The sequence below is a fragment of the Mus caroli genome, chromosome 4 (assembly GCF_900094665.2).
Source record: "Mus caroli chromosome 4, CAROLI_EIJ_v1.1, whole genome shotgun sequence".
NCBI lineage: Eukaryota > Metazoa > Chordata > Mammalia > Rodentia > Muridae > Mus > Mus caroli.
Genome location: NC_034573.1, coordinates 124,867,666 through 124,882,472, shown reverse-complemented (window position 1 = coordinate 124,882,472; position 14,807 = coordinate 124,867,666). Strand labels below are relative to the sequence as shown.

At 46.1% G+C, this 14,807-nt stretch overlaps 1 protein-coding gene across 1 annotated transcript in view; it reads left to right on the top strand.

The window, feature by feature from the left end:
* Clic4 (chloride intracellular channel 4) overlaps nucleotides 1-6,304 on the top strand; it is a 60,740-nt gene extending 54,436 nt beyond the window's left edge. The window contains exons 5-6 of the mRNA XM_021159436.2: nucleotides 1,560-1,741; nucleotides 2,998-6,304. Coding sequence (XP_021015095.1) covers nucleotides 1,560-1,741; nucleotides 2,998-3,162 — 347 coding nt within the window. The 3' untranslated portion in view covers nucleotides 3,163-6,304. The remainder of the gene's footprint in view (nucleotides 1-1,559; nucleotides 1,742-2,997) is intronic.
* Nucleotides 6,305-14,807: the final 8,503 nt, after the last annotated feature.

Below are 14,807 nucleotides of genomic sequence, written 5' to 3'. Positions count from 1 at the left end.
GATGGCCTCTTTGCTATGCTATCGGGTATTGCCCTTGAGCTAGGTTACGGTAGGTGTGGGGGGGTTTGCACCTTTCCTCGTCCTCTTGAGACGGCATCTTACTGTTGGCTGCAGCTCTCCTGCATGCAGAGTATAGCCTGTGCCACCATCTCTAGCTAGTTTATGCATTTTGCCAAAATTTCAAAGTCTGTACCAGTTTGTATTTCCACGAACTGCAGGTGTTCATTTCCATATTTTCATAGGTCAAAAATATTATTTTTTATTTTAATATAATTAATTTTAAGCTGTGTATACTATACTGCCTTTTTTGTTTGTTTGTGTTTTGAATAGCTTCTTAGAGATGGAGTACTAAACAGCCCTCCTAGCTTCCAGACAGATGACTTTCTGCTGACCTGCTGCTGCCCCCCAGTGGTTAGTCTTGGTGTGCTACACTTCACAACGCGGTTCCTTTCATTAGCTAGTACTATTTTGGAACCTCCTAGTTAGTACCTGTGTCTTTTTCTCATTGGTCATACCTTATGATGATACGTAAATTATTATTAATAAGGATAAACATAGGGGCTGGAGAGATGGCTCAGCGGTTAAGAGCACTGGTTGTTCTTTCAGAGGACATAGATTTAATCCCTAGTACTCACATCCCAGCTCACAACTCTGTAACTCCAGTCTCAGGATGTCCAGTACACACGTGGTATACAGACACATATGTAGGCAGAACAACCCATACACATGGGATAAAAATAAAAGTTTAAAAACATTTAAAAATAATGGTTAACACAAACTATAACTGATTTTTCTCTCAGTTTTCACTGGTTTTTATTCAGTCTTAGAATTCTCTTAAGATCCCAGTACTGGGAAGGGAAAGGCAGGTGGATCTCTGAGTTCAAGGCCTGCCTGGTCTATAGAGGGAGTGGAGAGAGCTGCTATTGTCCGTGTTTTTTCTATGCTGTCCCTGCTCCCTCCTAAGGCTTCCTGGCCTTGTCTTTCCAGCTGCACACAACTGGCTTAGTCCAAGTTTGAGTCATGACAGTTGTAGCATCTCAGTCCACTTGGCTCTTATGGAGGCTGCTGCCAGTCCATCCTGTAACTGACTTTGCAGTCTGAACTCCTCGTGCCTTGGGTAAGGCAGGGCTGTTCTTGGGCTCTCGTGTTAGCAGGCAGGCTGAGAGTCCTGGCTCCCAGGCTCTCTGTTTAGGTTGTGTGCACAGGTCTTGGTGCCCTTGACACATTTCTTCGTGAGCGGGATTATGCTTTCTGTCTTGGAAGACTTTCTCCTAGCTTTGAATTAGTAGACTTGCCTTTCCCCATATATCGTTGCAGTTTACCTATCAGTGGGATTGAGCCACAGCTTGTTGGTGAGGGCCACAAACCATGCAGACGGTTTTGTTGGTTGACAGGATAGACCACTCTCCTTCAGTTCTGTCCTCGCTGGAAGGACCATGCAGGCAAGCTCCTGTTCTCGGCAGCGGGGAGTAGGAGTGAAATTGGCGCCGTTACTGGGGCACAGCCTGCCCAGCGCTGGGCTTCCTCTCACGGCACTCTCGTGTTCTCGTGTGTTTCAGCGCTGGAGAGGGGGCTCTTGAAAACGCTGCAGAAACTGGATGAGTATCTCAACTCCCCCCTCCCTGACGAAATCGACGAGAACAGTATGGAGGACATCAAATTTTCCACACGTCGGTTTCTGGACGGTGATGAGATGACATTAGCAGACTGTAACCTGCTGCCCAAGCTCCACATTGTCAAGGTAGGCCCACGGGGAGCACGGTGCCACCGGGAGCGGTGCTCCCTCACCAGAGCCGTTCTCTACCCCAGCTAGAGTCGGCTCAGTAAGTGGATCCTAGACCTAAGTAGAAAATCATGTTTATAAGTCAGCTGTATCGGGTACCTTAATCGTAGCGCTCAGGAATCGGGTAGAGGCAGGAAGACCAGGATTCCCTCTCAAGGAATCTCAAGCCAGACTGAGCTACATGAAACTGACCCAGGGAGAAAAAAATCTGAGACCTGAGCAAGAAATTTTTTCTTCTCCTGTGGCTGAATTAATAGGGATGTAATAGATAATTATAATAATATTATATTACATTATTACATTTTATATTATATCATTATATTATATACTATATTATATATAATATAATAATAATACAATAATTATAATAGTAGATAATAGATAATTGTGAACTGGACTGACACTGTCCAATTCTGTGTGGTGACCTTTCAAGACACAATGTTAATTCTGTGACGAACCAAGCTAAATGCAATACTAATGGGCATTTGTTGCATGTAAAGATCTGAGACGAGAAAAGATGGTTTTAGAAGCTGGTGTGTTGGGGTGGAGAGATGGCTCAGTGATTAAGAGCACTGACTGCTCTTCCAGAGGTCTTGAGTTCAATTCCCAGCAACCACATGGTGGCTCACAACCATCTGTATTGGCATCTGATGCCCTCTTCTGGTGTGTCTGAAGACAGCTACGGTGTACTCATATACATAAAATAAAGAAATCTTTTTTAAAAAGAAGAAGCTGGCATGCAGTCCCAGCATTTGGGAGGTGGAGGCAGATGAGGTTCTATTGAAAAGCAGCCCAAACTAAAAAAGGAAGAAAACAAACTTAAAATAGTCTGTTTTTAGACAAATACTTACCCAGTGATTAGACTCAGCCATCTCCCTGTGCCCAAGGCTGGCGTCCAGAGCCGCTGCTGTTTCCCAGCGCCTGGAGTAGTGTGCCATCCTAGTCTACACTCGCTCGATGTAGCTCGCTCTCAGTGTGAGTGTGTTCACCTTGGTAACCTGGGAGCCCAGAAGTGGGTGCCTTTATGCCCTTGGGGTTACAGGCAGTTGTGAGCTGCCCAACATAGGTGCTGGGAACCAAACTCCAGTTCTGTAAGAGCTGGCCCATAGAATATGTTAATAAAGGTTTCCAGAATTAATAGCCTCTCCAGTCAGACATGCCTCATGTGGGGACTTGGAAGATGGATGTAACCCTGGATCTATATTGCATTTCAGGTGGTGGCCAAAAAATACCGCAACTTTGATATTCCTAAAGGAATGACAGGCATCTGGAGGTACCTGACAAACGCCTACAGCAGGGACGAGTTCACCAACACCTGTCCCAGCGACAAGGAGGTGGAAATCGCGTACAGCGATGTCGCCAAGAGACTCACCAAGTAGACAACAGCACTTTCGAGAGAGATGCCTTCCGATCCCCCGAGAATATGCTTTCCTAACAGACTGCTCCGCCTCCTAAAGTAGAAGTGTATTTTGCATGAACACACAGTTACTCAAGACTAGGATTAAGGCTAGACAGAGTAGGCCTCTCCAGTACACACTCCTGAGCAGTATTATTCTAAACTCCTCTACCCAGCCCACCTACCCTACCCTGCCCTGCCCATCTGCTGCCCTCCAGTTTGGAGGCACTTCGCCACAAGCGTGTCACCCAAGAGGCAGTTTGCTGTCACTCTGGAGCCCCGACCATCACGTCCCTTCACTGTGTAGATGGCAGAACTTGAGGTGCTATGTTCCACCATTAGAAAAGTCGCCTGCGACATCAGTGGACCCCACGTTGCTGTGTGCATGGTACAGGAACATTATGTACTGGGGGAGTTGTAACATTGTGTAAGGAGTCTGGAAGGATTACTACTGTGTCAGACTTGCTGTTTGAGTGTAGTCTGTTCTGGAGTGTCCGGGTGAGGAGGCCACTTCTGTAGAGACACTGGTTTCTAGGTAGACATTTAATTTTGACTAAAATGTGTCATTTGTATAAATTGTAACATCCGATAGATACTACATAGAAAATGAAGGACTGAGGAAGGCATTTTCAAAATGACAAGAGAAGATTGGGTGGGGTCTCTGTCTATCTTACCTGCTGTGAGGGTATCACCCAGGCCTGCTCATCCATCTACAGCGAGTAGTATGGCGGCCTTCCTTGTAACAGACTTTTTCTTTTCTCTCTTTGTGGTGCTTGGGATGGAACCCAGGGCTTTGTTTAGGCCTGACAAGGCTCTGCCCCTGAGCTGTGCCAAGCCCACCTCCCTCTGTGTACAAAGCTCCTTTCTTCTTGGGTGACCAATATCTTCCTGCCTTTGAGCAACCAAGGCCAGCCTGCGAGCCACCCAGAAGTTAATTAACCAGGTTCAGCGGAAGTTTGCTGAAATGTTAAGTATACTCTGTTCTGGAGAGGGGGTGAAGAAGGGGCCATCTTGAACTCCCGAGAGGCCCAGGCCTCCTGCTCCTGCCCCACCTCCATTTGCATCAGCCTGGGTGAGAGGTCCTCCACTTGTCTTGGGATAACTTGTAGTTGTCATAGTGAGTGTGTATTTCCAGGTTTGCCTCATGTCAGTCCCCACTTCTTGCCGTTTGTTTTGAGACAGGATGTTACTCTGAAACCCTGGTTGGCCTGGAACCTGATAGGTGACCAAGCCAGCCTCAAACTCGTGGCAGCCCTCTTGCATTTGCCTCCTGAATTCGAGCTAGGATTCAGCCTGCACCACCACGTCTGGCTTGTTTTCTCATCTCTAAAAACAAAGTCTAAGCTAAAAGTTGTTTTGCAGTCTAACAAAGGGGAATGAGCTTTGTAAAACCAGAGGCCCCTCCCACCCGGACAAAATGGCCTTTCTCAGTAGGACTCCAGAGCCTGCTGTGACTTTGTGTATGTGCTACATTTTTTTGGTGATTTTCTTCTTTTAACATGTTCAAGAAGTGCTCTTTCTTAAAGTCATCTCACTCCACAGTTGGCTGCTTTAAAGTGGCCATGCTTTCCCCTACGCTGTGCTGACACTTAATAAATGCCAGCTTTATGGAACCATTCTGACTCATGGCAGCTCCCTTTGAAAATTTACCGATACTTCACCTAGCACGGGGGTCAGGGAGAGCTTGACAGTGGTCCCTGTGGCTCAGGGAGATGCCGTGGCCACAGCTTTCACCCGATTGCTAAGCAGGGTGTGAGCACCCTTTATATGCAAACTGGGTGGTGGTCTGTCTGGTTCCAATGGGAGGTACCATCTCTTCTCCTTTGAGAAATGCCCCTGCAGTGTCTCGGTGGTTGGAAGTGTCCCAGCTTTGCTTAGTTGATGACTTGGCTGTGGGTGGGGTTGGGTTGAGTTTTGACGATTCCAGAGAAGAGGTCTCTGTTCTTTCTGTGAGTGGGCCAAGCGAGGCCTCCTGGGTAAGAGCTGTACTCACAGCAGAGGGTGTGCACACAGGCTTTAGTGGGTGTGAGGTGCCCACGATTGGGTGTTTATTCTCTTTGGCTTCCTAAATTGCCTCTTGGTTGCTCTTGCCGTCTCTGGATAGCCAAGGAAAGTCTGTCTAGGTTTTGGCAAAGGCAGAATTGTTTTCCTTTATAGAGAGACACAGTTTTGTCAAGAAAGTCAAAACAGATTCGAGATTGGCAGATGGACAGAAGCTTTAAAAAGGAAGAGCCCACAGCAAGCACTCTGACCCTGAGCCCAGATCGCGGCTTACAGTCTTGAAATGTGAACTGTGATGTCTCCATGCGGCTGATGCAGGCCATGGGCCGACATCTGCAGAGTGGCTCCTCCCTCGCTCTTGCTTAGCCTCCGATCTGTATAAGCCCTCCATCTTGGAGCAGGGATTCTGAGTGGAGTCTGCCTATTTTCCAGTGGATACTAAGAAACTATTAAACAGTGGGAAGCCTGGCTGTTTTAAGTACCGTCACTTCCTTTTTGATATAGATACAGACTTTGAATACAATGCAGTTTCCTCAGTAACATTAGCTTTCATAGCAGTTTATACCATTAAGACGTTCTGCCTGGTTTGCACACTAGGTGGGTCAGCTCTAGAATTTAGGCATTTATACTTTTCCTGAGTTATATCCACAGAACCTCCTTAGAGTTGCATGTAGATAGCATTTATTTCTGCATATTTAAAAAAAACCCATTTAGGAAATATCTACAAAGAAAAAATGAAAAGTAGTAATTATTTTTTCATGAAAATTTTGGTCCACATCTCATTGAGTTGTAATGGATTCTCCAGTTTCTTGAGCTGGCAATAATCAACATTTGGTTCGGAGAGTGAACGCGAGAGAGCCTTTGTTAGTGAAACTCACAGACTTCTAAAAGTTCATTGCTACAGTTATCAAAGTGGGGGAAACTAAAGTTACCTTATCAAGGAAAAAATATTAAGTCACAAGCCATATACATTTAGCTCCCAAGCCATAATGCCGAACAGCTTTGGAGTATCGTACAGAAAACTCATTACAAAATGCTTGCGTTTTCTTTTCTCTGGAACATCAACACCAGTGTATTGCTGGCAGCTATTGTATTAAAAAAATAAATATATTTTCACTATCAAAGGATTCTTTTTTTTTTTTCTCCTTCATGGACATAACTTGGTATAAAGCTGTTCTGAGACCACTTTTCTGATTTGATTCAGTACATTTACGAGGAAGGAAGATGGAATGTTTACTAAGTCATAGTTGCTACAGAGAATAATTTAGTGGAAGCCAATACTTACAGCAAAATAGAACAGATTTTAAAGTAGTCATCTTTATGTGTGTGCACACACGTGTGCTCATGAATGTGGGTGTCTGCAGAGAGCAGAAGCAGGCATTAGATCCCTGGAGCTGGACTGACAAGGCTGCCTGGCGTGGTCCTGGACAGGAGCGCTATAGTTTTAACTGCCCAGCTTGCTCCCTACCAGTATCATCCAGAAAATGCAAGATGAGACCATTCAGTGGAAACCTTGTGACAATAAGGAGTTGTCCTCTCACAGCTGACATGGTCTGCTTGTCACAGCTGCTGTTACAGTCATCCCAGCAGCACGGGGAGGCTGGAAGGTGTAGGAATGGGCGGAAGTGAGAAAAGGGTGGTGTTTGCACACATATATGTGCAATCTAAAATAATGTGCAAATTCTTAACAATTCAGCTGAATTTCTACATATACAGCATTAGATAGCAAAAGTCAGGGCCTGCAGAGATGGCTCAGCAGTTAAGAGCACTGGTCCAGAGGTGCGCTCCCTGCACCCACAGAAGTGGTTCATATCCATGACTCCGGTCCTATGGAATCTGTCACTCTCTGTCGGCCTCCTCGGGCACCAAGCATGCATGTGATGCACAGATACACATACAGACAAAACAGCCAGATACATAAAAAGAAAGATTTCAAAAGTCAATATAAATGCCATATATTCATACAAAGCAGAGGAGAAGTTAAACTGCTAACATCGCTTTCCTCGGGAAGAAACCTGGCTGATGGAGGGAAAATAAGCAGGAAAAATGGGCTCTATAAGTACCTGTTTCGAGAGAATGTTTTAAGATATAAAACCAGCCCTAAGTTGTTAGCTATGTAAAGTCAAGTCCAGCAAAGCATATATGATTCTTCTGTGGTGGGAACTACCAAGGATTGAAAAGCTGAATAGAAATCTGCCGGCATGGATAGATGTACCATGTTCATAAAAGCAGAATTCCAATCAGTCTCAAATATGTCTTTATGCCAACTTACCATCGCTTTGGCAAAATATTAGTCATAAGCTTACTTACAAGTTCTTAGATTTTCAAAGTTACAGTCATGGAAATTCATATGAAACACCAGCCTGGAGGAGGGGGATGGGGACTGGAGCAGAGACAGGTGGATTCCAGGGGCTCTCAGACTTGCTAGTCCAGCAGATACAGCAATCTCCAGGTTAAAGAGACTCTATCTCAATGAATGAATGAATGAATGGTGGAGAGGGTAGAAGAGGACCGACCCCAAGAGCTACCCCTTGCCTCCCTTGGTGCGTGTGTGGGTGAGCATACCTTACCACATGCTCACGTGTGGTATGTAGTCGATGGAATTGTAGCAGAGAATCCCCAATCTAAAGAAAGAACTGGACATCCAAACCCGAGAGGTATTTAGAACCCAAATAGGTGTGATCAGAGAAGAACCTACTGACATCTTATAGATGGTGCAAAAGTGTGTGAGAGAAAAGTGCACAGAAACATCAGAATAGCATTAGAGCTCTCGATGGAAACCTGCCCCGCAAGCCAGGAAACCTGGCGCCCATCATCTCAAGTCCTGAAAGTGAAGTACTGCCAGCTGAGATCTCTACATCCAGCAAACTTTGTTCTCTTAAAACTGAGAGAACAAAGGGGACCTCTCAGGATAAGCACCAGAGTAAACAGTTCGTGACTGCTGAGCTGGCATTGCAGAAGACATTTAAGCCCTAAACCCCGATTGGGGAAGAAGACAGGAGGCTGAAGAATACACCTCATGCCACTGCATGAGCAGGCAGCTAGGAAAGGATCTGTGATGGCCAACGCAGTAAGCGAAACCCCCAGTGCAAAGGGGAGAAAGAAAGCAGTAAGTCAGGAGTACAGCAAATCTCTCCCAATGCCCCTAAATGCAAACGCTCCTCAATTCTTTACAAGACACAAACTAACTCCGACTGGAAGTCAGACCCAATCATAGATTTCAGCTGTGCTTTTTTTTTTTTTTTTTTTTTTTTTTAATTTCCCACAATGTACAATCACCTGTGAATGGAGCCATGCGACTGTGTCTCTAAGATGGTCTGTGGTGGGGTATAGGGAGGATTTTCTTCCACTAATTGAATCACAGGGATCTTTTATCGCTGGTTAGATTTATACTTAGGGTTCTGAAGCTATTGTTGAAAAAAATTTTTTTTCTGATTCCATTCTTGGAAGAGATTCGATTCATTCCCCACCATAACTCCAGTAACATTCTTCACAAAACTATATCAGGCCAGGCAGTGGTGGCGCACGCCTTTAATCCCAGCACTTGGGAGGCAGAGACAGGCAGATTTCTGAGTTTGAGGCCAACCTGGTCTACAGAGTGAGTTCCAGGACAGCCAGGGCTACACAGAGAAACCTTGTCTCCAAAAAACAAACAAACAAAAAACTAACAAAAAAACCAAAACCAAAAAAAAAAAAAAATCGGGATATGTGTGTGTGTGTATGGAGATACATATCATATTAATATATATAGAGAGATATATCAGGATATACACACAAAATACCGTAAACATCCAAAATCCTCATAAACAGAACGATGTTATATATATCACAATACCTGATCTCAAATTGTTACAGAGCCATAGTAACAAACAGTGTGGTACTGGCACAACCTCAGAAATGTAGACCAACAGAATAGAATACAGATAAACTCACATAGCTCCTGCTACCTAATAGTTGGCAAAGGTGTCAAAGACATACATGGAGAAAATGTGTGATATTGGGCAAAGTAGATATTCACATGTAGAAGAACAAAACTTGCCGCCTAGCTCTCACCCTGTGCAAAAGTTATTCAAAGTAGATCAAGGCCACAATGTAAGGCTTGAGACAGACAGCTAGGGGAAAACACGTGTAAAACCTAGGTACAGATAATGTCCTAGTTTCATATCCGTTGCTGTGGCAAAATACCCTGCCTAAGAGTATCTTGGGGGGGGGGGTGGGGAGAGGCTTATTTGGCTTACAATTCCATGTTATAGGTCATCAAGTGGATGCAGCCGTGCTGCCAGCCCTTTTTACTGAGCCATCTTCCTTCATGCTTTTATGGTTCAGATCCGAGCCTAAGGAATGGTGCCGCCCACAGTAGGCTGGGTTAAATGTCCTACAGACATGTCTACAAGCTAACCTGATCTAGACAGTTTCTCACAGAGGCTCTTCCCAAGTGATTCTAGGTTTTAGCAACATTGCTAGACATTTGACATTTAAAACTAACCACCACAGATGAAGAAAACCTAGGCGTTCTGAACAAGTAACTCGGGATGTAACAGCAAGAACAGACGTGGGACTGCATGGTATTAAAAAGCTGCTGCCCAGCAAAAGCAATCACCAGAGTGGAGAGATGCCTGGAGACTGGAAGAAAATGGTGACCGACGACACATCTGGTGGGATGAATGGCTAGAATCTAAAAATCTAGAATCTAGATTCTTCTGGAATTAAAAACTGAACTGTCCAGGGCTGGGAATAGAGCTTGGTGGTAGAGCCCTTGTCTTGCAGGTACAAGGGCCTGGGTTTAATCCTCAGTGAGAAGTGGGGGAAGGACCAAGAAAGACATAGGTCAGAAACAAGGACTCAGAGGGAGAAATGGGGGATTCAATAAAGAGGGCTAGGGGGGAGTGGGGTGCCCCATTAGCCCACATTAAAAGGAGATCTGTGACTATCATTCACAAACTCAAAACAACTGTTTGGGGCTGGAGAGATTAAGAGCATCGACTGCTCTTCCAGAGTTCAATTCCCATCAACCACATGGTGGCTCACAGCCATCTGTGATGGGATCCGATGCCCTCTTCTGGTGTGTCTGGAAAAAAAAAAAAAAGAAGAAGAACCATCCATGAGTAAGTGGGCAAATAAACTGAATACAGTCCTAAAAGAAGAAAATAGATGACCAATAAATATATGAAAAACTGTTCACCCTCCTTAGCTAACAGGAAGATACAAATTGAAACTACATTGAGAATCCACTTTTTTTCCCAGCCAGAATGGCTATTACCAAGAAAACAAATGCCTTCTCGGGCTGGAGAAAGCGCTGAGCAGTTAAGGGCACTCACTCTCCGTGTGTGTGTGTGTGTGTGTGTGTGTGTGTGTCAGGGGGGGGTGTCTGAATTTGCTTCCAGGCATCACACTGAGAGGCTCACAACTTCCTACAACTCTAGCAAGGATGTGAGCAAGAGAGGCCCTAATTCAGGGCAGTGGGAATACAAGCTGGCTCAGCTGCTATGGAAATCAAAACAGAGTTCCTCAAAAACCTTAAATGAGAGCTGGTATGTTACACACTAGTACATTACCACTCCGGGTACCTAAAAGCCTCCTAGTCAGCATATCAGAGATGCACCCACATCGGTTTTTATTGTCGTGCTATTGCTAATAGGAAAGCTATAGAGCCAGCCCAGGGGTCCAACAAGAGAGGACTGCATAAAGAAAATGTGGTGTATCCATAATGGAAGTCTTTTCAGCCATACAGAATGAAGTTGTTCTCCGCCTTGGAGCCATCTGCTCCAGCCTACATAAACATCCACTAACTGAAAAGAAGAGGAGACAGAAGAGACTAAGGGAGTTGTATCCTCTACAGGAAGACGGATAAAACCGTGACGGATCACACTGTGTGACTTAACTCAATCTCAGGAAGAGAGACATCGCCTGACTTCTCTCATTTGTGAACCCTAGGATTTTGTTTAGATGCAGTCACATATGCGCAGATGATATGGAAGGAGAAATGAAACTCAGGAGGTGGGGAGATGACAAAAGAGACTAGGGGGAAGGGGAAGGCCATGGAGGGAGGGAGGGTGGTAGGGTTTGGGTATGCTCAAATTTTTATATATATATAAATACACATACACGCATATATATATATGGCCTATAAAATGGCATATATTTTATATAATATATATTATATATTGTATATATGGCCTATATAAATGACATACATATATTATATATATATTGTATATATGGCCAATATAAATGGCATGTATATACATATACATACACACATACATATATAGTCTACTTTGGTCAGGTTGATTAAAGTTAGTGGAAGGGGGCAGTGATGGGCAAGGGAGGGCTCTGGAAAGAGCTGGGATGGTAGGTGGGAGAAGGAAGGAATTTAGATATGAAGCAGGAGGGGGGACTATTGGAGAGCAGGAGGGTATGGGACTACTGTATTCACATCATCTTTACAGCTCTGCTGTCTGCAGCACTCAAATACTAGAGACAGCTCCCATAGCCTTCAGACTAGGGGATAAGCTGGCATGGAGGTCTGTATAATGAGCCCGGAAAAGGCTTGAGGTAGTAGTGATAGATGGTACAGTATGGACGAACCAAAGAACTGCTCTGCAGTACAAGCTAGACTCCAACGGTAGGTAATGCTGTAGGGTTCCCCTTATTCCAAGTGTCCTTACTGGAGTACTGGGGATATAGGACAAGGGAGTTTGCTGGCCAGTCAGTCTAGAAAATACATTGAACTGTACGCTGATCTGTGGAGACAATCTGACCTCTACATGTGCATGTACTTAGGAGAACACACACAAATACGGGGGGTGGGGAGGAGAGAGAGAGAGAGAGAGAGAGAGAGAGAGAGAGAGAGAGAGAGAGAGAATGAATCTAAAGCAGACAACAGCAAAGGTCCAAACCAACTGAAAACCAGGAAAGCCAGACCGGCATGAGAGTCTCATGGGCTCCAGCCTACACGTGTATAATGAAGTCCCAGAAGGGCAGGGCAACAGGGCTGGAGCTGCACTTGATGAATAGTGCCTGAGATCTCTCTAAAAACTGGATAAAGGGGGACCAACCCACAAATCTATGAAACTTCTCTAAAGTCCATGTAGAATGAAAACAAACTCAACCCACCTAAACGTGTCATGGTGGAACTGCCCCAACTCTTTAAAGCAGCCTGAAGTCAGCTAGAGAAGCGGGCTGAGCAGAGCCAGTGAGGGGACCACAGGGAAAACAGGGTGGCCTTGCAACTGGGGGACAGGGCATATTTAAAGAGGAAGTCTGCCCTATAAATTTCCATAATCCAGGAAGATACCCTCCACTTGGAGGGCAAACAGGCAGAATGGGGCTCTAATTCATTGTAAGGCAGAAACGGGGCTTGTGATGGGGATCCCCTGGTACACTGGTTGCCTGGCAAGCCTGAAGCCCTGGGTTCAATCCTGCTACTGTGTGGATCTGCAACCTCAGCTCTAAGGAGGTAAACAAAGGACGGTACAAAGATCAGGGTCATCTTTGGCTACATAGTGAGTTCAAAGCCAGCCTGGGATATAATACCCGGTCTCAAACAAAACAAAACAAAACAAAACAAAACAAAAAAACATTTTTTTTGTTCCAAAGAAAAGAGGTGGGGAGAGAAAGAGAGGACAGAGTTAAATAGCAACCAAATAGACTTAATTGATTTATGCAAAATACTACATTCGACAGCTTCAGGGAAGGTTGAAGGGCCCATGGCGCAGAGTCTAGCAAAACAGAGCAGATACTCTGGTCTGTAATTCAGTCCCTAGGACAATCCCCTCTCAGGCACCACTGCCAAGCTTCCTGGCCACACACTGCCATTTCAACACCTTCATTTAACAAACGTGTGAATAGTACGTTAGCAACCATTCTGAATGCCGTACCATATTAGAGCTCTTTTATGGTCCTTATATAGAAAGTTCCCATTTCTGGATAAGGAAACTCAACCCCAGGGGTGTAAGACATTTGTTTGGTACACAGCTAGGAAACCACAGTTCCGAGGATGGACTGTAGCGGCATGAAGTCTGTAATCTTTAGAAGCCTGCCTCCTTTTCTCATTAAGGTTGGCAACCAAACAAATTAGATTGTCAGGAAAACTGAGGCCCGTCTAGGGCGCGTCCGACACTGGGTTTGCTCTCTGGGGGCACGTCTCTGGCAACAAACACAAGTTAAGAAGCCCAGACAAGTTGTGCACACCTGCTTTAATACTTCGTGGCAAGAGGCCAGGTGGACCCTGCTCTGAAAGCCTTGGCTGTCACCAGACGGGCGAAGGCTTTCTCCAAACAGCCGCCAGAGGGCGCCGGCGACCCTCGCTCAGGCGCCACTTCTGCAAACCGCGCGGGGCCAGCTGCAGGACGCCGGCAGTTTGGGGAGTTGTCAGTTCAGATCCGCAGCGTCGCCGGCTTCCTTCCTCTTTATCAGATCTGTCAGGGCCGCGGCGTGTCGTGAAGGCACCTCCGGCCTCCTTCCCTCCTTCCTGTGGCGAACGGACGCAGCCATCTAGCGAGCGAGCGACACTTCGCACCCTGACACTTCGCACCCCGGGGGGCCAGGCGAGGCAGGGGGAGGGGCGACACCTGCTGCAAGATCGGTTCACGCGTGGGCCCTTTGCGCCTCTGCACCCTCTTCTCGCCTGTGCCCGGCACACTGCCAGGTTTGGGTGGCAGCTGGGTCGAGGTGGAGAGAAGGCGCTGCTGCCATCTTTCTAGGGGTCCCTGGACCCCGGTGGCTCCCAGCACGGTACATGCATGGCTGTGGCCTGAGCCATACCGAGCGGTAGGTGCCACCTAAAAGAAAGAGGTGACAGTGCACGAAATATCTCCAAAGATCGGTGACATTATCTCCATAAAAAGTATCTTAGGGTCTAATAGAAGTGTCACTAGGTCTGCACTCAGATGGGACATTGGATTGGAGGGAGGAGGAGTTGGGGAGGGGTGGAGTATCTTGAAGCACCTAGGACAACAGTCCTAAGCAAGAGTCCCCTTACTCTCTGACTCCCTCCCTAAACAAGAGCAAACTATTTGTAAATAAGACTGGCCCCAAACTCACAGAGATCCTCCTGCCTCTGTCTCCTGAGTGCTGGAATTAAAGGCATGTGTCACCATGCCAGGCTAGAGCAAACTATTTTCGTTCAACTAGCTTTAACAGTAAAGTAACCTACTTCCTCCCTTCCTTCTTTCCTTCCTTCTTTCCTCCCTCTCTCTCCCTCTTTTTCTCCCTCTTTTTTTTTTTTTCTCCCTCTGTTCCCTCCTCCATTCCTCCTTTAGTGCCTGGTTAGATGCTATCATCTCCCATGTTAGCAGGGGCTGGCCAGGTTGACTTTTGGCCCAGCAGTGGGGCAGCCCAGAGCTTACCAAGGGGATATTCAGCAGTCTCTCCGGGGATGCTAGGAGAGTCCAGTGGTTCCAGGGACACCCGCTTCTGGCTCAGTGGGGTGTGGAAGAGGCTGGTCCTGTTCGGTCTGACCAGAATGTTAGGTCTGGGGAAAGCAGGAGGATTGGAGGAGGCTTGGGGACATCCTGAATCCCAGCACTTGGAGGTTGGGGGGAGAATTGGGAGGTCAATGGCGGGCAGTGGTGGCGCACGCCTTTAATCCCAGCACTTGGGAGGCAGAGGCAGGTGGATTTCTGA